The following is a 24,986-nucleotide window of genomic DNA, read 5'->3' on the forward strand; positions in this document are numbered from 1 at the left end:
GGGGTAGAACTTGGGCGGAAGAGAAAAAATTTGCATCTTTTTTTTTTTTCTTCACTAACCTGCAACTGAGATTAAACATTTTTTAAAGTATGAATTTTCTTTTGAAAACCACGATTCGGAGAAGGCGACTCAGAGCTCTCCTAGGGCCCCCTCTCCTACCTTCACGCTCCTACCCCGATGCTTGTCAAGGAATTGCTTTCTTTTCTCTTTTTTATCTTCCCTCCATGACATTTTCCCGTCTCTTTTTCCATTGACTCGATCAATGTGCCTTTGTTTGTTGTTGCTGGAAGAACAAAAAGCACTTATTAATCCTTTACCTATGTGCCAAGCACTGTCCTGAGTCCTGGGATCCAAGGACAAAGGGCCTTGGCATTTCCTGCCTTCAAGAAGCTTGTTTTCTAGCTGTGAAAGACTGCGAGTTTCAGGGAGTGATGAGCAGGGAAGGATGTCTTGGGGTGAGAAGTCACAGGGATAGTGAGTGGAACCCTAGGAGGACCTAGATTGAAGGGACTCACCCTCTCCAGAAGCAGTGCTGGTATTGATTTCATGAGTGTTGTTAATGGCTGGCCCACTGAGGTTCAATTGAACAAGCATTAATTGTGTGCCAGCTGTATGCCAGGCTCTGCTGGGTGATGGAGCATACTGAGATGAAAATGAAGCAGCCCCTGTCCTCAGAGGGCTTGGAGCCTACTGCACCGAGGCAAAGAAGCCTTAGCTTTAGCTGTGGTTGGGGGAGCCCAGGGGCCTCTTCTCACAACCAGATTTTTAAATGCATAAAATAAAGTCATCGGTTTACAAAGGAGACTGAGTCTATTGAAATACAGTTATCAAAATATTTTTCTAAAAACATTCATGGGCCCCAAATTAAGGATCCCTGGGCCAGCCTAGGTAAGTGAGGGCCTTCAGTTTCTGTCACGTGAGAATCAACTGAAGGAGTTATGCATGTGTAGTTCTTAGGCCTCAGTTGTAAAATCAGACTAAGTGACCTCTGAGGTATCTTCTGCTCTAAATCTAAGAACTAGACAGGTGGATGGAATGTTGGGCCTGGACTCAGGAAGATCCGAGTTCAAATCTGTCCTCAGATACTTACTAGCTGTGTGACCCTGGGCAAGTCACTTGATTGTCATTTGCCTCAGGGTTCCCCATCTGTAAAATGGGGATAATAGCAACTACTTCCCAGTGTTGTTGTAATAATCAAATGAGGTACTATTATGAAGGGCTTTGTAAATTAAATTAAAATACCTGAAAGCATGATAGAAATGCTAGATAATACTATTACGTAGTCTTAGAATTTAGATAAGGACTTCATCCTTTCCCTCCCATTTAGAACAATGAGAAGATAAACAAAAAGTAGCACCACACATCCCATGGTGAGCGACAAATCTGTCAGACTCTTTCCCATTCATTGGGACTGATTTTGAGAATGTAGTGAACACCTCCCCTCCCCCACAACTCATCTTTAAAATAAGAATATTTGAGCAGATAGCTTCGGCAATCAGTCATCCAGCAATTATTAAACACTTACTGTGTACAGGGGCAGCTAGGTGGCTAAGTGGATAGAGTGTCAGGAAGACTTCATTTTCCTGAGTTCACCTCTGGCCTCAGACATCACCTTGCTGTGTGACCCTGGGCAAATCACTTCACCCTGTTTGCCTCAGTTTGCTCATCTGTAAAATGAACTGGAGAAGGAAATGGCAAACCACTCCAGTATCTCTGCCAAGAAAACCCCAAATGGGTCATAAAGAGTTAGACACAACTGAACAACAACTACTACTGTGTACCAGGCAACAAGCATTTATTAAATACCTAATGTATGCTGGGCAACAAACCTGAAACTTATTATGTATTTGCCTGGTGCTGCGCTAAGCGCTGGGAGTACAAAGGGGGAAAAAAAAAACAAAAAACAGTCCCTGCCTTCAAGTAGCTCACACTAAAGTGGGGAGGGGGACAAGATGCAAAGAACTATGTGTGTATAATCCATAGAGTGAAAATGCGAAGCTGTCTGAGAGCTGAAGTCCTTAACAGCTGGAGAAACCCAGAAAGGCCGCCTGTAGAACTGGTGTTTTAGCTGGGACTTGAAGGAAGCCAGCGGGCAGGGACGAGGAGGGAGCGCATTCCAGGCGTCTGAGCCAGCCAGGCAGCCAGTGCCCAGGCACAGACAGGAGAGCAGCTGTGGCTTCCTCCCATGCCCTACTGTTTAGGGACTCGTCGATGAAAGCTTCGCAAACAGCAGGAGCCCTGCAGCTGAAATCGAAAGCCAGAAAATGCTGGGAGCTGGTTTCTGGTTTGCAGAGTCTGGCAATTATCTCTTGGCAAGAGGGAATTGTTGTCGAGACTTCGACTTAGCCAAGATTCATTTATTCTGAGCCTATCCTTGTATTTTTCTTGTTCTGCTCTTATCCTATTATAAGAAATGTGGAAAAAGTAGCAGAAAGAGGTAGCATTTTCCCTGAAATGAAATCTCTTTGTTGTGGAGAACTCCAAGGGGGTCTTTTGCCAAGATGTGGAATTATTTTCATCATTCAGCAAATGTTTATTTAAGTTTTTATTACGTGCAAAGCATCGGGCTAGGTGGCATGGGGATAGTAAGCTGAATTAGAACCAGTCTTTGCTTAGTTATCCTTTAAGACCCGAGAGAAGAACGAGGGTGTATCGTGACTTAAAATAAGATGGACGTTTTCCTGCTACCCAGCTTTCACTGCTGCTACAACCAATGTTCTCTCCTCTCTCCTCCGACTCCCTCGCTGGGGCTGTGCCTCCACTCTGCTTTCTACCTCTAGCTCTGAGAACAGCAAACAAACCAATACAGCCCTTACAGGAAAAGGCTCCTGAAGCAGCTGCTCAATATTTCTGCCTCCCTGATCAAAACACCCTTCCCTCGCCAACTTTCTTCTATGTATTGTCTTCCTCTATTTGAATGTAAGTTCCTTGAGGGCAGGGAAGGTCTTCCCTTTCACTATTTAAATCCTCTGCCCATAGAACAATGTTTGGCCCTTAGTAAGTGCTTAATAAGTATTTTTTTCATTTATTGAAACATTTCTGAACCTGGAAATCTTTCTAGGTTGAAATCCACAGTTACAAATCTTGAAACCTCATAGAAGATCATGAAGTCATTTATTCATGATGAATGTGTGTGAATAAAGCATTTCTCTAGTGCATACCATATACCAAACATTGTGCTATGCCCTGGGAATGCAAATAGAAAAGTAAGACAAAATGGAGGAGGCAACCCTTATGGTAAGTTTTAGCTGCAAGTCTGATAGAAAAGTCCTGAGGTCCTTCAGGGTACGGCAGCAAAACAAATGCTAAGGCCTCTTCTTTAATGAATGAGAACTGCTGGTTTGGGGCCAAAGAGCAGTGGGAAGATACACGATGGGGGCAAGGAGGCTGAAGAATGTTCCCAGTAGCGATCATGAGCCAAACTACAAGATCTAGAATGTATGGGACCATGAGAAGAGGTGGGCTCGTGTTGAGTATGGAGAGTCAGGGTGACAGAGGTTTCTCCAGAGAACTGGGGTAGCATCCGTGGAATGTTAAAAGACCTGGAGGGAGGTAGTGAGTGACTCCTCTATGGAGACTTTGTACAGTGGCAAGGGTAGTGAGTACCACACAGGAGAAAGAGGAGGAGAAAGCACGAACCGGCCATCTTCTGCACCAGTGAAAGGACTGTCCGTGCCAACGAGCTTACAAATGCATTGACAGGTATCAAAGGAATACAGCTGGTCTTTGACCAGCTATCGACTTGCAAGTCATCCCATCTAGTGCCCAGCCCAGCCCTGTGTACACAGCTCAGGGATGGCCAGGAGCCAGCTTCTCTTCTCACTTTCCTGCTTATCTCGGCAGTGACCTAGGGAAGTAATCTGTTGATGAGCATTTATAAGACAAAAAAAAAAATTCATTGCCCTTCTCTTGGGGGAGATTTATATATAAATACAAATCAATTCTTTGTGGGGAGGGAAGCGCTGGGACCCGGGGAAGGAGGTTAGGGAAGACCTCACATAGGAGGCGGTGTTTGAGCTGAGCTTTGAAGGGTGGGAGGATTCTTTGAGCTGGAGGGAAGGAGAGAGTGGATTCCAGGCATGGGGGGCAGTGTGTGCAAAGATGCCTGCTTGTTCGTAGTCTGCCTTTTAGGTGGTGAAGTAAGGGTTGAAAGGAAGTTAAGGCTGAAACTCCTTGCCCACACGGGATTTGGGGGCATAATGTACAGAATTAGGGAGGTAGTGCTTCCTCTGTGCTCCGCCCTGGGCAGACAACTGGAGCAGGATGGCTGTGTTCAGTTCTGGGGGCCAAGTTTTCAGACGGACGTTAGATGGTTGGCGATCAGGATATGGAGGAGAGAGCAGATGATGTGCCAGTGCCATGGCAGGTAAGGAGACTTGGAGCGGGGTCATGACCAAGAAGAGAGAGACAGGATGGCTGTCTTCGAGTGTTGAGAGAGCTGTCCTTTGTGTGAGGGAAAAGATGTAGCTCTTTCTACCTGTGCCAAGAAGGCGAGAATGAGAGCAGATTCGAGTGTACGTAAGGAGAGAAATTCCTAATGAAGACTGCAGATCTGCAGCCAGAAGGGTCTTCAGCGACCACCTAGTTCACGTCTCAGGCTTCCCCTGTAGAGGAAGAAACTGAGGCACAGAAAAGTTAAGCGATTTGCCCAAGATCGCACAGGGTGTAAAGTCAAAGTGCAATTTGAGCCCAGGGCTTCAGTTGCAAAGCCAATGCTGTTTTTCCCTGTGAGCTATCTTGGTTTAGGAGGAAGGTAGCCCCCCCTCACCCCCACCCCAGGCACTGGAAATCTCTAAGCCAAGGCTAGATTCTTCAGGCATGAGTGGAACTAGATGGTTGCTGAGATCTTTTTTAGCAGGTGCTCTTCTCTCTGTGCTGTTTCTGATCCCCACTTTTACAGAGAGTTGAACCTTTATGGCAGAGGGATAAGTAGAATGTGTTGTAGGCACTTTGAGTCAGTTCCACTGATGAAGAAGGTGTGGGAGAGTGGGGGGTGTTGAAGAGGGGCCAGCCCTGAAGCGCCACTGATGGAAGTCGCTGAGTTCATTCAGGTAGAGGTCAGAGGTGCCTCTTGGGATTCACCAAGCCAGCCTGCTTTGGGGGTCTTCGGGGCAGGAGCTGAGGGCTCCAGGGAGTTTCCTATCCAATAGCTGGTTAGTTCCTCTGGCCTTGCTCAGTTTCTGAGATCACAGCCCAAGGTAATAAATTCTAAGATGCCATAATTCACTTTCCATAGGTGGTCTTGGCAACATCCCCAGTCTTTTGGCTAAAAACATTCTTGAGCCAACACTCCAACATGAAGTCAGAATTTCAGTGTGATGAAGACAGGACAGGCTTACCAAGCACCAAGCCAAAGCTTTCCTTTGCTGTGCTCATGGGGGTCATGCTTTGTTTCATGGATGTCTGCCCTTACTGCCTTTTTTTTTTCAATTTAAGAGGATAGGGGGACACAGGCTTACTTATGTTACCACTTTTTAGTGGTAAAGATTGGAATAAAGGATTGGATACTTAGGATGTAGACAAAGAAGGAATCTTAATGATCATCAAATCTGAGCCCATTTTTGTAGGTAGGAAAACTGAGTCCCAGAGAGGAGTAAATGACTTGGGGATGCTAGCTTTATATTCAGAGGTTCAGAGGATCTGTGTTCAAACCCTGCCCCATACTACTGTGTGACCCTGGGCGAGTCACAACCCCATGGGCTTCAGTTTCTCCATCTACAAAATGAAGAAGGTTGGAGTAGGTGGACGCTCAAGGCTGTTCCTACTGTAGATTTACAATCCTCTGAGCCTATGATTTTCCACGGGCACTAAGGAGAGCAAGTAGAGTGGTAAGGTAGAAAGAACATTAGCTATGGAGGTGAGAAGGCCCAGGTTCAAATCCTGCTCCTGATAACCACCTGGGTTGACTAAGTCATATCACTGTCCCTAGTCCTCAGTTACCTCCTTGGTAAAATAAAGGGGCACTCCCACTCCCCCTTCCCTGAGGCCCCTTCCAGATCTAGGAACTATTCCATAACCCTGCATGGGGGCGGATTTGAACCCAGGTTATCCTGCTCCATATTAAGTATTCTTTCTACTGCGATGCACGGCCTCAACATTCCTTCTGTTTCTGGTCTGCCTTCTTGCTACTGGTCATTCGATCCAGGAGTCGGTTTGTAATAAAACTGTTATGTGGAGTCTATATAGTGCCCAGTGCAAGATCTGGGTTCCAGTCTTGCCTCTAATGCTTGCTAGGTGGTGTAACCTCGGGAAAACCACTTAGTCTAACACTCAGTTTCCTCACTTGTAAAATGGGGATACTAATTCCTGTGGCACCCCACTCAATTCATGCTGGGTGATTGTGAGTCTCCAATAAGATCATGTATGTAAAGGGCTTTATAAAACTGAAAGCAGTGTATGGACCAAAGAGGTCCAGGATGACTCTGAGTAGCCTGGAGCCACATTTAGAGAGTCAGGCTCGGAGCCAGGAACACCCAGGTTCAAGTCTTGCCATGGCAATTTTTTGACTTTGACGTTGCAGATCAGGTTGTGACTTGTACTGGTAGGAAAAGGAAGGGAACAGGCATTTATTAAGCACCTACTATATGCCAGGTACCGTGCCAAGTGCTTTATAAATACTGTGTGGTTTGAAATGTTGGTAGGGAAAGTTTTCTTTTCCAGGAGTTCCCTAGACCAATGCCATCACAGGCCCAGTTTTTATCCCTGTCTGTGAGATGATTATTCATAATGATGATGTCGTGATAATGAGAAGCAGTTTGGTGCAGTGGGTAAAGAGCTGGATTCAGTGTAAGGAGGCCTGCCTCTGACCCATCCTCCTTGCTGGGTGACCCCGGGCACATTGCTTCATCTCTCTTGCCCTAAGTGACTCCCAGCCTTATGGGGAAGATCAGAGGTTAAGCGGCTCTGGTAGAAGAAATTTTCTTTGTGGGGGGTTCTTCAAACCAGTGAAATCACAGTTCTGGTCAATAAAATGATCTGAGAAGAGGTTCCCACCAGAGTGTAGGCTAGGAAGAAAAGATGACCAGTGTCCTCTTCATTTCAGGAGTCATCGAGGAGAGCCTCCACAGAGAATTAGGGGTGTCCCCTCTGCCCAGGGTGAATGTTAAGGAGCAGGCACAGATGTGCTTCTCTCTGGTTTGTGGGAGGGAATAAAATCCCAACTCATGAGTGATCGTCATCTCCATCCAAGAGGCCTGATGGAGCCTCCACCAAGCATCCGTGGCCCTTGACAAACTTCACAGAGCTTTATTATATTTTTACAAAAGGGGATGGGGAAATCAGGCACAGCCTTAAACCCTCTTTGGTTTAACATAACCTTGCAAAATAATACATGAGACTTTGGCTCTGGCTCCCCAGAGCAATTGGGTTCCAACACTTCTCTGTTCCTTGGGACCTGGGCCAATTCAGTACCATAAACCAAGGAAAGAAGATACTCCCTGGATGGGTGGATGGACGAATAGTCCTGACAAATGTGGAGTGGTTCTTCTGTTCTCTGGAGCTGTTCCATTTCTGGCTAGCAGGCTGCTAACAGCACAGGCCAAGTGCTCAAAAACCTGGGGCTTGGTTGAAGGCCAGCAGGAGTCTACGTCGTCATTTCCTTCTGTTCTTGGAACTTTTGCTGATGAAATTTCACTGGTTTTTATTCCTGTAGACTCTGATAGTCACAGTGAGAAGCCCTCCCAAGGACTAGTCTGTTTTCCTTTCTCTCTTTTTCATTTCTGGCAAGAGTTTAGGGTTTGGACCCAAGGTTAAAAAGAGAGTTTGATTTCCTGGAGCTGGTATTTAGCGTAATCAAACACTAAGAATTCCTGGCAAGAAGAAGTTCTGTTTTGTTTCTAGAGTCTGATATTATTCAGTATAGCAGGGAGCACTAATGATTATTCTCCAAATTGCAGGTTTCTGTATCTTGCTAATAATAATAATTAACATTTCTTTAGTTCTTTTAAAGCATGTTACATGGATTATCTTGTTGGATCTTCACAGCAACCTTAGGAGGGAGATGCTATTATTATCTCCATTTTACAGTTGAGGAAACTGAGGCAGCTAGAATCTGAGGTGAGATTTTAGTTAGACAAAATGCATTTCTTAAGCACTTACTATGTGCTAAGCACTAGAGACACAAATAAAGGCAAAAGACGGTCCCTGATCTCAAGGGAAGTCAGGTTCAATAGAGACACAACATGCAAACAAGTCCAAACAGGGCAGAATAATGAGTAAAATAATTGAGGAGAATCGAGATGGGGAAGGCACTGAGAGGGAGGGAGTCAGGGAAAGGCTTCCAGCGGAAGGTGGGCTTTCAGCTGGGCCTTAAAAGAAGCCAGGGAGAGGTGAGGAGGGAGAGAACTCTAGGCATGGGGCACTGTCAGTGAAAATGCGTGGAGTTGGGAAATGGAGTTTAACTCAGATCTTCTTGATTACAAATCCAGAACTCCTTAAACTGGGAGCATAACAGACTCAAAGGAAAAAACATTGCAATCATTTAGAGTTAGAAGACCTGAGCTCCAACCCCAGCTTCTCTATTTACAACCTGTAGGATCCTCATGAAAACTCTTAAATTAATGAATGAAAAATATATTTACTTACTAGGTGTCAGGCACCGTGCTAAGGGCCTGTGCTATAAATACAAAAATGAGACGGGTCTTACTTTCAGGGAACTTACATTCTAATAGTTGATCAGTGACTGGGGAAGAGGTGTTTGACAGGTTCTATCCAGAAGCATTGACAGTACTGATCTGATTACTGCAGATGAGTGAATGAATGAAAATAATTTATTAAGTGTACTTACTCCATGTTGGGGATGGAGAATGAAAATGGCACCAGTCCTTGTACTCAAGGAATTCAGATTCAAATGGGAGTGGGAGGGAATGACCCACATGAGAGAGTTCAGCTCTGAGCCCAGAACAGATGGAAAAAGGGGAAGTATGCATGGGGTGGCCGGTCTGATAGCAAGGTGGTGGCTGAATGCAATGGAAGGTCCAATCTGGAGTGGGGCCAGCTACGTCTGTTGGGCTAGGTGGGTTTGTGCTCACTGTCTCGCTGGCCAAGACCAATTACTGTCTGGACCAAAGGACCCTACCTGACTACCATGTCTCCATGTGTATTACCATCCATTAGAATGTTCTCCCCTTGGGTACAGAGGTCCCCATTTTTGCTTTTGTATTTGTATCCTCAGTGCTTGGGAGATAATAAACACTTAATAAAAATATTTTTTTTTTTCATTCATTCAGTCAGTCAGTCAACCCCTAACACCTCTGGTCCTCTGAGCTGAGGCAGAGCAAATAGAGAAGAACACAAAGGCTGGTGTATACAGCAACACAAATGAAAACCCTCCAATATCCCTGAACTCAGAATAATTGTAGTAGCCAATCTCAGAGGACAGAGTGGGGAAGCCTATGGCTGCAGAATGCCACATACACTGTTAGACAAACTGGCTTTATTGTCCAAGTTTGTGCAAATCTTTTTCAGAGGGAAGGATTTAGTTGTGGGATATACTGGGAAATTATGATTTCCCCCTCCCCTTTAAAGGTACAAATCAAAGTTATTCATTGGGAGGGGGAAAAAAACAGATCTTGTAGCCAGTTGGCTCAGTGGATAGAGGGCTGGATCTGGAGTCAGGAAGACCAGAGTTCAAATCTGGTCTCAGACACTTATTATCTGTATGACCCTAGGCAAGTCACTTAAACTCTGTTTAGCTCAGTTTTCTCAACTGAAAAACAGGGATAGTAATAGTGGCCAGGGTTGTCGTGAGAATCAAATGGGATAATATTTGTAAAGTGCTTCACTATTATTATTAATTATTGTCATTATTTCTGTTCTCCATGGACATTGTCCAGTCAAGCCTCATTTAGTGACCAGGCCAGATTTTCTCTCTTTTGACCAAAGTTGGTGGGTTGTAAGGCTTCTAGGGCAAACAATACATCTGGTCTGATCTTTAGGGCAAATTTATTAGATGAGCTCAAGCTTCCAAGCCTGGAGGGACTGACGGTTTCAGAGGTAATTCCCCAAGGAATGTCATTAAGCATCTGTCTGAAGGTTCAGTGTCAGAAATATGTGAGCTTTGGTTTTTGAACCAGTCTCAGAAAAGAGGTGCTCAAACCCATCAGTGAGTTGGGGGCCATCTACCCCGAGCACATGAAGACTTCCCACTGGCGGAATTGGCAGATGAGAACAATTTGTTCCAACCACCAGGAAGGTGGCTGAAGGAAGCGCTGTGGAGCGCTTAGAGCTTGGTCAGACATTGAAGGCGCTAAGGTCATGCACTGCATCCTGGGCCATCGCCCGTCATCCTGACTTTTGTCCTGCCACTGGACGTCAATGACTCTGGAAAAGGGAGTGAGGCCGATGACTTTGTGCAGCTCTGCCTCACATCTAATTCGTACACAAGTCAAGACGTCGCCCCGTGAGGTCATCGGTCCTCTTCAAAAAGGAAGGATGAAGGAGAGCATAAATTACCTCTTAAGCAGTCTGCTCTCCACATCCCTTTCCCTTGTAGCTGTCAGCAAATGATTCTTGAAAGCTCCCCCCACAACAAAGTTCTTCCATTAATTTTGGGAAAGTGAGTGTTTGATGATTCAGAGTTCAGATGAGGGGAGGGCAGATGGGGTACTCGATCCTTGCAGTGGGGCTGTGTCTACTGCGCACCTGGGACAAGGATGAGATGGCAGCATCAAAACTGGAAGGGCCCTAAGGGGTCTCCTAGGCCTCCCTGGTGAGGAAACTGAGGACCCACAAAGGTGAAGGGAGGTTTTTTCAAGGTCATCCTGATAGGGAGTGACAGCTAAGGTCAAACTTGTGTCCTCTGACAATATCTCACTATTCTTTCCACCATACAACATTCTTCCACAAGGATTCTTGGGGTGGGAGGTGTTACCCTCAGAAATCCAAAACCTCCAGTGTACCTGTGGACCTTAGAAGTGCCCGGTGCTTCTAGAACCGGGGTTCTCATCCTGGGCACCTTGTTTTTCAATTGGTTTGATAGCTCCTTTCAGGCTCATTGGATGACTTTTCATTCTCCATATTTTCTCTTGTGCATTGAAAAACATGGTTCTGAGAAGGGGTCCAGAGTAGCAGTATCCAGCTTAACTGGAAACAGATCCCTGCTGCCATGTAGTGACTTAGAAAACCACAAACTGCCATTATCTATCTTGTATTGTATTTTTATTTAGTTTGTTAAACATTTCCCAATTACATTTTAATTTGGTTCTGGCCTCACTCCAGTGACACACCTGTGGTCCAGAGGATTTACCAGATTGGCCAATGGGATCCGGGAGCCCCCAAAAGGTTAAGAATCCAGAATTGAGAAGAAATTTCTCCTCTGTATACTTGAGTTCTTCAGGGGATTCACAATCTCATCAATGTGGGTATTTCCTCCATTGGGATAATCAATCTGGCAAGCATTTATCAAGCCCTTGCTATGTGCAGGAAACTGTCTCAGCCACTAATGATACAAAGACACAAATGGAGCTTATAGTCTACTGAGAGTGGGAGGAGGAAAATAGTATCTTTACAGATGAGTAGATAAAAGATATAAACAAGATAAAGAGTGGGTTGTTTGGAGGTAGGGTCACTAATAAGCAAAGAAATCAGCCAAGAGCTCTTGGAGGAGGTAGCCCTGAATCTGAGCTGTGAAGAGAGCTAGGCATTCACAGAGGAAGGGGTGGGGGACATTCTAGGGAAGGGGCATGGAAGTAAGAGAGGGGAAGTGCTGCTAAAGGATCACCGTCCCTCTGCACATTCTCCTCCTGTGGGACTGAAGGCAATAACCTCCCCTAAATGCAGGATCTGCCCAACTGTCAGGACACGTTCTTGGTGGCCAGCTGCTCCATGGGCAGTAGCCAGACTGTCTGCTGCCTCTGGTTGTCAGTACAAGACTGGGAAAGAAATAGGTATGGCCAACAGGAATGTTTATAGGCTAAGAGAGTCCCAGTGGGAGGGACCTCCGAGCTCATGGAGGGCAGTTCCCTTTATTTTATAGATGAGATGACTAATGGTGGGGTGGGGAGGGGGGAATGGGACAGACACAGTAGCCTGGTGCACATCTTCTAGGGAAATCTTTGTTGCGCTCCACTCTCCACCCCACCCCCACCCCCCAAAGCTGCTTCTGCACTCCTTTCCTAAATTACATTGTATTAATTTCATGTTTGTATACATTATGTATGAAGTTAATATGTGTTCAAGTCCCTCCCATTAGAATGTCAGCTTCTTGAGGGCAAAGATAATAACCTCCATCTTTCTAGCCCCGGTACTTATAGCACAGTTCTTGGCACATAGTAGGTGCTTTAAAGATACTTATTGATTGATCCAATAAATGAATGAACAAAAAGCCCAGATAAAGTACTTGCTATGAGTTAGACACTGTGCTAGGCACTGGGAATACAGATATAATAAATAAGACAATCCCTGAAGGAACGGATGCTATAATGAGGGAGACACCATGCACATGGAACAAAGGAAACAAATATTTATTAAGCACCTACTATGTGCCAAGCACTGTTTTAAACCTGTCTGATTTGGTCCTCATAACAATCCTGGGAAGTAGATCTATTATTATCCCCTATCTTCCAATGGAGGAAACTGAGGCAGATAGAAGGTAAGTGATTTGCTCAGGGTCACACAACTAGCAAATGTCTGAGGTCAAATTTGAACTCTAGTCTTCCTGACTCCAGACCTGTTCAATCCATGGCACCATCTGGCAGTATACATATACACATATCTAATGCATCAAAATGGAGATGAGGTCATTGGAGATGGGAGTGTACTAGCACTCCTTGCATAAGGAGAAACAACAGAAATGCGTGAGCTCAGTTTACGTGTCTCATGCTGATCTTGAGGAAACTGAGCCTGGAGAAGTTAGATGATTTTCCAGTTGCTAGAATAACTGAGTCAGACTAGCTGCTCCCTAAGGCTCTGTGCAGCCAATGAGGAAAGCACTTCGTCAACCTTTGCGTTCTCTATCACAGCGGGCTGTGATTGTGTGATTAGCACAAGTGTGCGTCCTGGGAGGTCCGGCATGGGTTGGGCGAGTTGGGTGAGCTCCCTGCCCAGGACTGGCAGGCAGCAATAGGGGGCTTGCGATCGGTATCGCCTGGATTGATGAGATGGCAGATTCACTGAGCTGGGGGCACCACGGAGGCTGCCCAACTATTCCTAGGAGTGCTTCCCTGTCAAAGGCAAGCTATTTGTGCCCATCACCTGAGCAAACATGCCTCACATTGTTGACCCAAAGCCATCCAGCTAGGTCTTAAGTACACGAAAGTGTAACTTCCCAGCAAAAGCAAACAGAAAGAATCCTTGGCATGGAGACCCAAACTCTGTTGCTTCTCTTATAATCTGTCCCCAGAGGCTGAGGGCACCTAGTGTGTAGGGGCACCCTCAGTTCTGTGCTGGGCTTAGATTCTCATCTGCTTCTTTCCCTCCTCTTCCATCCCTTCCATAAGCTCATTTTGTCCCCAGAGGAGACGGGGCTTTGCTTTCTGACAGCCGCTGGCACGGGCTCTGTTGCATTCTTCAGGGTCTTGGCCTGTGTTTGATCCCAGTTCTCCCCATGTGGAAACTGAGGCAGTTCATTTGCAATCAGAGGAAGAATGGGGCTTCTTGGTGGACTTGGGATTTGGGGCAGGTCTATATGTCACCCGTCTCTGCAGAAAACTAGCCATGGTTCCTCTTTGATCACCAAGAAGAGACAGGAATTCCGTCAAAGGGACCCGGTGTTGGAGAGGAAAAAGAGCTGAATCCTCCAAGGGGTCCCCTGGCTCACCTTTCATGGTTTTAAGCATGAGATGCTTAATTGAGTTCCCCCCAAGTCATTTGGTGAAATGATGGGATGGAAGGCACAGGTTAGAGAGAGAATGGGATGCTATGTGTCCCTTTGGAACTTTGAATAGTCTCATTTACCACTCACAATGGAGGCAGTGTAGCTCAATGGAAAGAACAGTGGTTCTAAAGTCAGAGGACCTGGATTCAAATCTCACCTCTGACACTACCTGTGTCACCTTGGGACAATTCCTTCATCCCCCTATTCCTCAGTTTCCTCATCTGTAAAATAAGGGGATTTGACTAGATGGGCCCTCAGCTTCCTCCTCACCTCTAAATCTATGGTCCTATGAACGTGGAGGCCCCGGAAGACAAGTAATTTTATGATAACTACTAAAGCAAAAGCAGCTAGGTGGCACCACAGTGCATGGAGCCCGGGGCCTGGAGTCAGGAAGATTCATCTTCGTGAGTTCAAATCCTGCCTCAGACTAGATGTGTGACCCTGGGCAAGTCACTTAACCTTGTTTGCCTCTGTTTCCTCATCTGTAAAATGAACTGGAGAAGGAAATAGCAAACCGCTCCAGTGTCGTTGCCAAGAAAATTCCAAATGGGTCACGGAGAGACACAACTGAAAAGACTGAATCGTAGCTACTAAAACAAAACAACCCCACCTTTGGCAAGTCCCTCTTCTTCTCAGGGCCTGTTTCCTTTCCTGGAAATAAGTAAGGAGTGTTAAATGGTTGCTAAGCCCTTTCAGCTCTAAAGCTTCTATCATATTTGTAATATTGCATGTATTTTCATGCAAAGGGGGATTACAGATTCGGAGCTGAGAACATCTAGACCTTCATTTGGACATAAATGAACAGCCACAAGACTGAATGCTGTTGTCTCTGGGTCTCGGTTTATCTACATGTTCTCGGCTTCAGAGAACCATCCTGTTCTCTGACTCTTAGCCACATAACACCAGGAGAAGCTCTCAATTCAAACAAAAGGACCATTGGGAGGTTTTTTTAGGGAGAAGTTGAGGTCTTCATTCTCTCCTCAACGTGTGACACACTCTCCCCTCTCTCAGCCTCAGTTTTCCTCATCTGTAAAATGGGGACGATCATAGCACCTATTGCAAAGTCTAGGACTAAATGAGATAACATGTAAAGCGTGTTGCAAATCTTAAAGCTCCGTACGAATGCTAGCTTTTATTATTACTATTATCTTCTTCAATTCATCCTATGCAGCCTCTCAAGACCTTTTTTTGCATCTTAAATTTCTCAGTCGGTGTATTAGTTCTAAGGGGCATACCACGTCTGCATTTACTGATAACAGTGTTAGACAGCAAGGCCCAAGTACAGATGCCTAGAAACTTTCATCCTGCGATCGTAGGATCACGTTTCTACAGTGGAATGGACCTTATAGGTCATTGAGTCCAAACCCTATGAGGAAATGGACCAGGGAGGCAATGTCTTGCCCGAGGTCATAGAGGTAGAGTGCGAGAGCTGGGATTTGGACTCCTTTGTCTCCAGAGCCCATGTTCTCTTCCCATTATACCATATACTGGCTCTCAGTTTTCTCACCCATAAAATGAGAGACTTGGGCTTGGGAGTCCATAAACTTGGTTTACAAAAATTAATAATTATAATTCAGTGTTGTTGGTCTCCTCTGTGACCCTATTTATTTTATTTACTAAAGAACAAAACAAAACAAAACAAAAAAACACCCAAACATCATTTTGAGAAAGTGTCCACAGGCTTCACCAGACTGACACCAGAAAGATGAAGAATCCTCGGATGAGACCATCGCTCCCCGGATCCCTCCTGGCTCTAAGATCAAAGATCCTCTGACAACAGTAGTTTTTTTCTCCTAAGGAAGGAGATAGTAAATGAAAAGTTGAAAAGGAGGTAGATTCTGTGTCCTGCTGTTGAAGCTGAAGACTCAGTCGCTGTGTACCTTAGACCAGACTTACCTGCTGAGTTTGGGATGGGGCCCTAACCTGCTACCTGCATGTTAGCAAGCGCTTGGGGGCCATTTCTGCGTAACAAGAGACTCATTTTTCAAAAGGGATGGAGGAAGAGGAGGAGAATAAATACAGAAAGGCCACGCTCATTTGGGAGAAGTTGTTAGAGGCCTCAAATATAGAAATCTGTGTAACTATCTGAGCTGACTTGACTCTCCCTGCTCATTTCCCCGACCACAAGAAACAGGGACCTCTTTGAATGCACCGTTTGGGCTCAGTGTCAGTGGACAATTTAGCTGAGTCAGGACAACTGGAGTGTCCGTTGAGTCATGTTTCCAAGAATAAGGCCTGCGTCTGACTGAGGAGACAAATGACCTGGCAGATGCCCCAGTGAATCAAAGCGGGGTGTAGGAGAAGACTGTCCCCAGAAGGGAGGTAGTGGGGGTGACCATCGAGGCACGGTCTTGGTCTTGCTGTCGGACTGACTGCTCAGGATGCTGTAAGGAGGGGCCTTCAAGTAGAGGTTAGGAAGGACGAGTTAGAGTCGGGGAGTCATTTCCAAGCCTTCTGTGGACTTTGGCTTTTATCCGTAGTAATCGGAAGGTCACCTATGGGATCATGGAATGTTAGAGCTGGAGAGGAACCTTCTAGTCACAGGAACAAGGCCTGCAAGAGACCTCAGCTTCCATCTAGTTTGCATCTCTGGTTTTACAAATGAGGAAACTGAGGCCAGTAGAGGTAAAGAGACTTTCCCAAAGTGGCCCAGGTAGTCTCTGAGGTGGGATTTGAACTGAGGTTTTTTGATTCCAGCGCTACTGCTCTTTCTTATTTTCCTTATTTTACACATGAGGAAACTGAGTCTCAGAGAAGGGAAATGACTTCTAGGCCTGTTTGATAAGCATTTATCAACTGCCTGCTGAGTACTAGACCCTGAGGATACAAAGACATGTGCACACACGGAAAGAAAACCAGACCCTGCCCTTGAGGATTTTACATTTTTACAACACATTGAACAGGAAACTCAATGCACAGTAATTTAAGAAGGGAGCAGAACAGGAAAAAGTAGGTGGGAAGGGAAATGAGCAAAGGCTCCCCATGAGAGGTGTCACCTGAGCTAAGCCTTGAAGAAACCTTACCATTGTCCCATGCAGAAGTAAAGGGGAGAGCGAGCTCTCAAGGCCTGGCAGAACAGACACCTGACAAAGACCTGGAGGCTGGAACCCCAGGTTTGAGGAAGCCCAAGTCTCTGCTTTGCCTCTGTCAAAGTAGAGGGAGAAAGGGAGTAATTTGCACTTGAGTCATTAGAGAGCTCGGCTGTTACTGCTGTTGCAGTGAGAAAGATATTTCCCTCTCTGGGCTGGGTGGGACAAAAGTAGTGCTGGAGCCCTGCATTTGGAGGTGGAAGGACCTGGGTTTGAATCCTGCCTCTGATACTTACTAGAAGTTTGACCCTGGGTGAATCACTTACCCTCTCTGAAATACAAGTTCTTCATTTATAAAATGAGGGAGTTAGATTGGATGATGTGAAAGGGCCCTTCCATGTCTAAATCTATGATTCTATAATCTGTGAGGAGGTCACCAGATTTGGGAGGGTCTGAAAGACCTGGGTCCATAGCCCGCATCTGATCCTTCTTAGCGGGTCATAGGGTCTTTGTATCTTCATCATCTTCACCATCATCACCATAGCTACCATTTATGTAGCACCTACTGTGTGCCAGGCACAGGTAGATGCTATTATCCCATTTTCCAGTTGAGGAAGCTAAACCTGAGAAAGGTTAAGGGACTTGTCCAGGGTCACACAGCTAATAAGTCTCTGATTCGAGATTTGAACTCGGGTCTTCCTCACTTCTGATTGCCCTTCAAACTTTGAGTCCATCTCTCTTATTTTACAAGTGACGAAACTGAGGCTGAGAGAGGTTATGTGACTCGTCCAGGGTCACACAGTTAGCACTGCTTCTGCTTTGCCATTCCTCCAGTGACCCTGGGCAGATCCCTTTGGCTCTGATCCTCAGTTTCCTCACCAGTTAAAAAGAGCCAACAATGCCTATCATACCTACCTCACAGGGTAGTTACCCATAAAGCGCTTTGTGAGTCTTAACATGCTGTATGAATATCAGTAATATCGTCGTTGTTGTTATTAGAGGGGCTAGCCAGTTCATCAGCGAATATTGATTAAGTACCTGCTGTGTGCCGTGCCCTGTGCTAAGCCCTGAAGCTCACCCTACAAACTATGTCCCTATAAAACATTCAGATTGATTAGAAGTCGATCTCAGAGGAGAAGCTATGAGCAGTGGGGTGGGGCAAGGGGAGATTGGAGCGAAGGCTCGAGGGAAGCCAGGGGAGCTGCGAGGTTGAGAGCAGAGGACACGTGAGAATTTTGCAGGTGTGGGGCCTGCTGGGAAGGGGGAGCTTCATGCTGTGTGCAAGGAATAGTGAGCAGGGCCAGATCATTGGATCCTAGAATGTGGGGGGTGGGGCATCAACGGTGGGAAGAAATGAGGTCATGAAGGGCTTTGGATGCCAGACGAAGGATCCTGGAGGTCCTAGGGGACCACTGGGGCTGAGAGTGTAGAGAGGTGCACAGTCAATCCCGCACATTCCTAGTCACTTTGAAACATTCAATGCCATGGTTTTCTTAACCAGAAAACATGTTTTCCTCCTTTCAGCTCCTGGCCCCACGACAGCAGTGTCCTACATGTCGGTGAAATGTGTGGACTCGAAGAAAGTTCATCACAAATCCAAGTGGTTCATGCCTTGGGGCCCCAACCACTGTGACAAGATCCGAGACTTTGACGAGGCCCCTCCCAGGCAGATCGAAGCCAACGACATTGTGTTCGCCGTCCATGTGCCGCTGCCCTCCATGGAGATGAGTCCCTGGTTCCAGTTCATGCTCTTCATTCTCCAGCTGGATATCGCCTTCAAGCTGAACAACCAGATCAGTGAGTCCTGTCTTACTTCCACCTGCCCCGTCCCCGTGCCCCTCGTGCCCACTGTGCCCAGCATCAGGGCTCTCTAGGGTGTGAGGGGCAGGGCTTGGGAGAGGAGGAGAGAAGGTCGGGGAGGGGAGGAGAAGAAAGAGACAGGAGAGGAGAAAGAGGAGAGGGGAGAGAGAGAGGGAACGAGAGAATGAGAGAACAAACACACACACACACACACACACACACACCCTGGATGGGAAGCCAAGTCAGCGAGGTTCAAATGACATTACCCCTTGCAAGGCTGGGTGAGTCATTTAAACCACTCTGTGCCTCAGTTTCCTCACTTGCGAACCGGGGACTATAATACTTGGAGCCATGGCAGGTTGGATTAGGTGACTGCTGAATCTCCTCATCTGTATAGTAGGCACCACACTACCTGTCGTGGAGGCAGTTTGATAACAATGGACAGGGAGCTGTTCTTAAAGGCAGGAAGGCTTGGGTTTGAGGTCTGCCTCTGACACATGCTGGCTTTGGGAGGCAATATGAGGGACATATCATTCAAGCTCTCAGTGCCCCAGGCAGTTCCCTAAGACGAGCCGTTGTGTAGTGGGTGCTGACTGTGTTGGGGAATAGAGTTTCCTTACTGGGAGCTTTCTGCACTAATGAAATCACAAATCTGGTCCCCCTAAAACAACAACAAACAGTTAGCGAGAGAGGCCCTGGAAGATGGCTAAAGAAGCAATGATGATTTATGGTTAGAGCACAGGAAGACCTGAGTTCAGATCCTGCTTCAGACATTTAACTAGCTGTATGACCCTGGGCAGTCACTTAACCTCTGTTTGCCTCAGTTTCCTTAGCTGTAAAATGAGGGAGCTGGACTCCAGGGCCTCTCAGGTGCTTTCCCGATTGAAATCATTGATCTTCTCTTACTGACCTAGATTCAAATCCCAGCTCTGCCACTGAGTACCTGGGTCACTCCACCTCTCTGGGTCTCTGTTTCCTCATCTGCAAAATGAAGATTTGGATGAGGTGACCCTCTCCTCCAGGTCCCTTCCAGCCTCTCCCACCAGGTTCACTTGGGGAAGGTGCTTTTGCATGGCTTGTCTGGTACTATTCTTCTACCTTTGTTGTTATCATTGATGTTGTTGTTTAAAACTGCCTGAGCACCCCTGTGTCCAGGCAAAGTGGGTGGCCACCCAAGCAGTGTGTCTCCAAGGGTCCCAAGAGGTCTATTAGCCTCAGGTAATCTTCCTTGTCAGCCTGCCTAGCGTTATACCATCAAGATGTACTCCCTTTGAGTAAAGGCAGCATGTTCAGAACAATTTTGGTTTTTTACATTTTTTTTTTGGTAAATTTTAAATATTTTATTTTTCCAATTACATGTAAAAAAATTTTTAACATTCTTTTTAAAAAATTTTTGAATTCCAAATTCTCTCCCTTCCTTTCCCCCTACCTCATTGAAAAGGCAAGCAATTTGATATCATTTTACATGTGCAGTCATGCAAAATGTATTTCCATATTCTGTGGTGAAAGAACACACACACACACACACACACCCCAAGAAAAATAAAGTAAAAAAAAAAATATACTTTGATCTGCATTCAGAATCCATCGGTTCTCTCACTGGAGGTGGATGACATATTTCATTGTGGATCCTTTGAATTGTCTCAGATCACTGTGTTGGCCAGAATAGCTAAATCATTCACAGTTGATTATTGTACAATGTTGCTGTTACTGTGTACAATGTTCTCCTGGTTCCGCTCACTTCACTTTGCATCAGATTGTGTAAGTCTGTCTAGGTTTTTCTGATATCATTCTGCTCATCATTCGTTACAGCACAACATTATTCCATCACGATCATAATAGACCATGACTTGTTCAGCCATTCCCCAACAGATGGGCATCCCCTCAATTTCCAAGGCTTTGTCACCACAAAAAGAGCTGCCATAAATATTTTTGTACATATAGGTTTTTTTCCTTAAGAAAAAAACAAAAACTTTTTGAAAAAATTTCTTTAGGACATAGGCTTAGTAGCGGTATTGCTGGGTCAAAGAGTATGCGCAGTTTTATATCCCTTAGTCATAGTTCCAAATTGCTCTCCAGAACTCCACTAACGGCATATTAGTTTCCCTATTTTTCCACATCCACACCAACATTTGTCATTTCCCTTTTCTGTCATGTTAGCCAGTCTGATAAATGTGAGTTGTTACCTCAGAATTGTTTTAATTTTCAATTCTCTAATCAATAGTGATTTATAGCATTTTTATGTGATTACAGATAACTTTATCTATTGCCTGTTCATATCCTTGACCATTTATCAATTAAGGAATGACTCGTATTCTTATAAAACTGACTCAGTTCTTTATATATTTGAGAAATGAGACTTTTATCAGTTTTTTCCCGTTTATGATTACCAATTATGTATTTCCTTCCACCCTATTTTTCCCATTTATCTTTCTCTTTCCTTTCACCCTGTCCCTCTTCAATTGCTTCTGACTACCACCTCCCCAATCTGCCTCCCTTCTATCAGTGCCCCCCCTTATTCCCCACTCTTCCTACTTCTCTGTAGAATAAGATAGATTTATTGACCTGAGTATATTATTCCCTCTTTGAGCCAATTTAAATGAGTAAGGTTCAATTGTTGCCCACCACCACCCCCTGCCATCTTTCCCTCCAGTGTAAAAGCTCCTTTGCTCCACTTTCATGTAAGATAATTTATCCGATTTCACCTCTTCCTTCCTCCACCTCCTAATGTATTACTCTTTTTCACCCCTTAATTTTATTTTTTTAATATCATCCCATCATGGTCAACTCATACCCACACTGGCTGTATATACATACTCCTTCTAATCACCTTGGTAATGATGAAGTTCTTAGGAGTTACATGTGTTATCTTCCCATGTAGGAATGTAAGCAATTCAATCTTATTGAATCCCTTATGATTGTTCTTTGCTGTTTACCTTTTTATGCTTCTCGTGAGTCTTGAATTTGAAAGCCAAATTTTTAATTCATCTCTGGTCTTTTCATCAGGAATGCTTAAAAGCTCTCAATTTCATTAAATATCCATCCCCCTCTTCCCCCCCCCAAAAATTGAAAATACTCAGTTTTTTTGGGTGGTGATTCTTGCTTGTAATCCTAGCTCCTTAGCCCTCTGGAATATCACATTCCAAGCCCTCTGATCCTTTAGTGTAAAGGCTGCTAAATCTTGTGTGATCCTGACCGTGACTTCATGATGTTTGAGTTTCTTCTTTCTAGTTGCTTGAAATATTTTCTCTTTGACCTGGGAGCTCTGATATATGACTTTAACATTTTTAAGAGTTTTCATTTTGGGATCTCTTTTAGGAGGTGATCGGTAGATTCTTTCAATTTCTATTTTACCCTCTGGTTCTAGGATATCAGGGCAGTTTGCCCTGATAATTTTTTGAAATACAATGTCTAGGCTCCTTTTTGATCATGGCTTTCAGGTAGTCCAATAATTCTTAAATTATTTCTCCTCAGCCTATTTTCCAGGTCAATTATTTTCCAATGAAATATTTCACATTTTCTTCTATTTTTTTCATTCTTCTGGTTTAGTTTGATTGTTTCTTGATGTCTCATGGAGTCATTAGCTTCTACTTGCCCAATTCTAACTTTTAAGGAATTATTTTCTTCATTGAGCTTTTCTACCTCCTTTTTTTTTTTTTGTATATTTGGCCAATTCTGCTTTTTTAAGGCATTATTTTCTTCAGTTTTTTTTGTGTGTGCATCCTTTACCAAACAGTTGACACTCTTCATGATTTTATTGCATCACTCTCATTTATTTCCCAATTTTTACTTTGCCTCTCTTATTTGATTTTTAAAATCTTTTTTGTTCTCTTGTAGGAATCCTTTTGGGGTCTGTAACCAATTCAGCAATTCAGTTTTTGTTTTTGTTTTTTTTTTGAGGCTTTGGGTGTAGCTGTTTTGACATTATTGTCTTCTGAGTTTGTGTGTTTTGATCTCCCCAATCTGAATAGTAACTTTCTATTGTCAGATTCTTTTTTGTGGTTGTTGTTGGCTCATTTTTCCAACTATGTATTAACTTTTAACTTTATGTTAAAGTTGGGCTCCCATGGGAAGAGTTGCGGGTGGAGACTGTCCCAAACCTCAGTTTTTTTGTACTGATGTTTTCAGAGCTAGTTCTGAAGATCTGTAAGTTTTCAGTTCTTCTAAGGTGGTATTATCTAAGGAGAAGTGTGGTCACTGCTCTCTTGGCCTGTGCTCTGGTTTGTGAGTGGCCACGAGCACTCTTTTCTGTCTTGGAGCTGTGACCAGGGTCCCCATCCCTTGAGGCCGCATGTGCTAGTGTGCTAGTGCTCCTTGTCCTGGGATCGTGACCCAGAACTGTGTATGGACAATGCAACAGGATCCTATACCCTATACCAGAAAAGGAACCCCTATAATCTCCTGACCACTGTCCAATCCCCTTACCATCTCTAGACTGAGAGCTTTCCTGTCAATTCAGGCACCCCCAAGGCCTGCTGCATGGGTGCAGCCAGGCTGGACTGTCCTCTCCTCTTGCCCCAAAGAGGCAGACCTTTCTTACCGGCCTTCTAAGTTGCCTTGAACTAGACAGTTGCTTTACCCCTTATTTTGTTGGTTTTGACATTCTAGGATTCAGTCTGAGGCATTATTTTAAAGTGGTTTGGAGCAGAATCTGGGAGAGCTCAGGTGAGTTCTTGCCTTTACTTTGCCATCTTGGCCGTAAATATTCAGAAGAATTTGTTAAAAGACCATCTTACTGGGGAAGAGAAACGTTTACCCACTGTCTCATTCTCTGGTATTCCACTATCCTACAAGGCCTACAAAGAAGGGGAAAGATAGTAGGGTCATGGGATCACAGATTTAATTCTGGAAAAAACCTTAGTGGCCACAATGTCCAACCCCATCATTTTACAAATGAGAATACTGAGGCTGAGAGCAGTTAAGTGACTTGCCCAGGGTCATACAGCTAGTAAGTGTCTGAGTCTGGATTTGAACTCAGGTCTTCTAGGCCCAGCGCTCTCCCCATGGCACCCTTGGGCTTCCTTGGGTGTAGCAGGTAGAGTGTTGAACTGGGATTCAGGAAGAAGTGGTGTCAATCCTGCCTTGTACTTTGTATGCCAAGGTGAACGTGCTCTGTAAATGCTAGCTATGATTATCTTATTTTCTCCTTAGAAGGTTGTGCTGCCACTATAAAGCATTTGCTTGAACTTAAACAACCGCTATCTTGAAAATAAAAACCCACTCATACTCGTCTATTGACTTTAACAGATCACAGCCCTACCATGTTCAATAGTCTTAGAGAAAGGGGCCCAGCAAGGTGCAGTGACTTGTCCATGGTCACACGGCTACAGATTGTTTATGGTAGGATTCGCACATATGTCCTCCTCATTCCAAGACCAGCCCCTTAGTCACTGTGTTGCTTTTCAAGGTATTATCTGTTTATACAAAATAACATGGCAGATGGACTCTTATAAACAAACCCAGTTAATACCTGAAACCATCTTGTCGTCCAGAAAGTGATGAGCGAGGCATTCTCCTGAGCTGGAAGGCCAGGTGGGTGGGTGGACTGCGTGGGCCCTGGGCTTTCATGTGGGCAGGCTGGCGGTTGGTTTGGGGGATTTCACCCTCAGCAGCTTTGTTTGTGGATACTTGGGCTGGCTTTGATTTAGGGTGATGCCATCTTTCCCAACCAGATCATAGGGGAATCTTTACGAAACTTCGTGGTTCAGTCTTCTAACAGAACCCCATTTCCCACTGAACCTCCGAGGCAGGAAAGAAGGCCTCCGTTCCTTAGTAACTTAGAGAGGAGCCCTCTCCAACAGCCGGGGCAATGCGCTGGCATTGGGTTCCCCTTTTCACAAGGGGTTCTTGGCTTCCTAGATTTCTCTGGACTTTTTGTTTATTTATTTTGTTTTTTGTTTCTGGCCATGCAATGATACCAATACAGTTCCATCAGGAGGACTGTGGTTTACTGGAAAGAACCCGGCTCAGGAGTCTGAGGCCCTGGGTTCCAGTCCCACGTCTTCCCTTTACTTTACTCCTTGTTTATACTTGAGTCAAGGTACTTAGCTCCTTTCTGCCTCAGTTTCTTCACCTGAGCACTTCCTGTGCTCACTGATTCCTGGGTGCCAAGGAGAATACCAGATGTGAGGGAAAGGGAAGGGGAGGGATTCGGACGGACCTGTGTTCTCATTGGTGTAAATAACTGCCCCTACCAGGGTAGGCTGCACCTTCTTTGCAACTTAGCCTTATTACTGGGGCTTTTCCACCTGGGGAATGTGAACTTATTTTAAAACCATTTGGATAGCTGTATTTCAGTGTAATCAGATGTATTCTATGTGATGCATTTGAAAACATGACTGAGA

The 24,986-nt window shown here is 45.0% G+C and overlaps 1 protein-coding gene across 2 annotated transcripts in view; it reads left to right on the top strand.

Moving 5' to 3' along the window:
- Nucleotides 1–24,986, top strand: part of WLS (Wnt ligand secretion mediator) — a 137,367-nt gene that overhangs the window by 38,764 nt on the left and 73,617 nt on the right. For both annotated transcript variants that reach the window (XM_027874046.1, XM_027874047.1), the window contains exon 2: nucleotides 18,367–18,639. In XM_027874046.1, coding sequence (XP_027729847.1) covers nucleotides 18,367–18,639 — 273 coding nt within the window. The remainder of the gene's footprint in view (nucleotides 1–18,366; nucleotides 18,640–24,986) is intronic.

This window comes from Vombatus ursinus, unplaced genomic scaffold (genome assembly GCF_900497805.2).
Source record: "Vombatus ursinus unplaced genomic scaffold, bare-nosed wombat genome assembly UNPS02014804.1, whole genome shotgun sequence".
NCBI lineage: Eukaryota > Metazoa > Chordata > Mammalia > Diprotodontia > Vombatidae > Vombatus > Vombatus ursinus.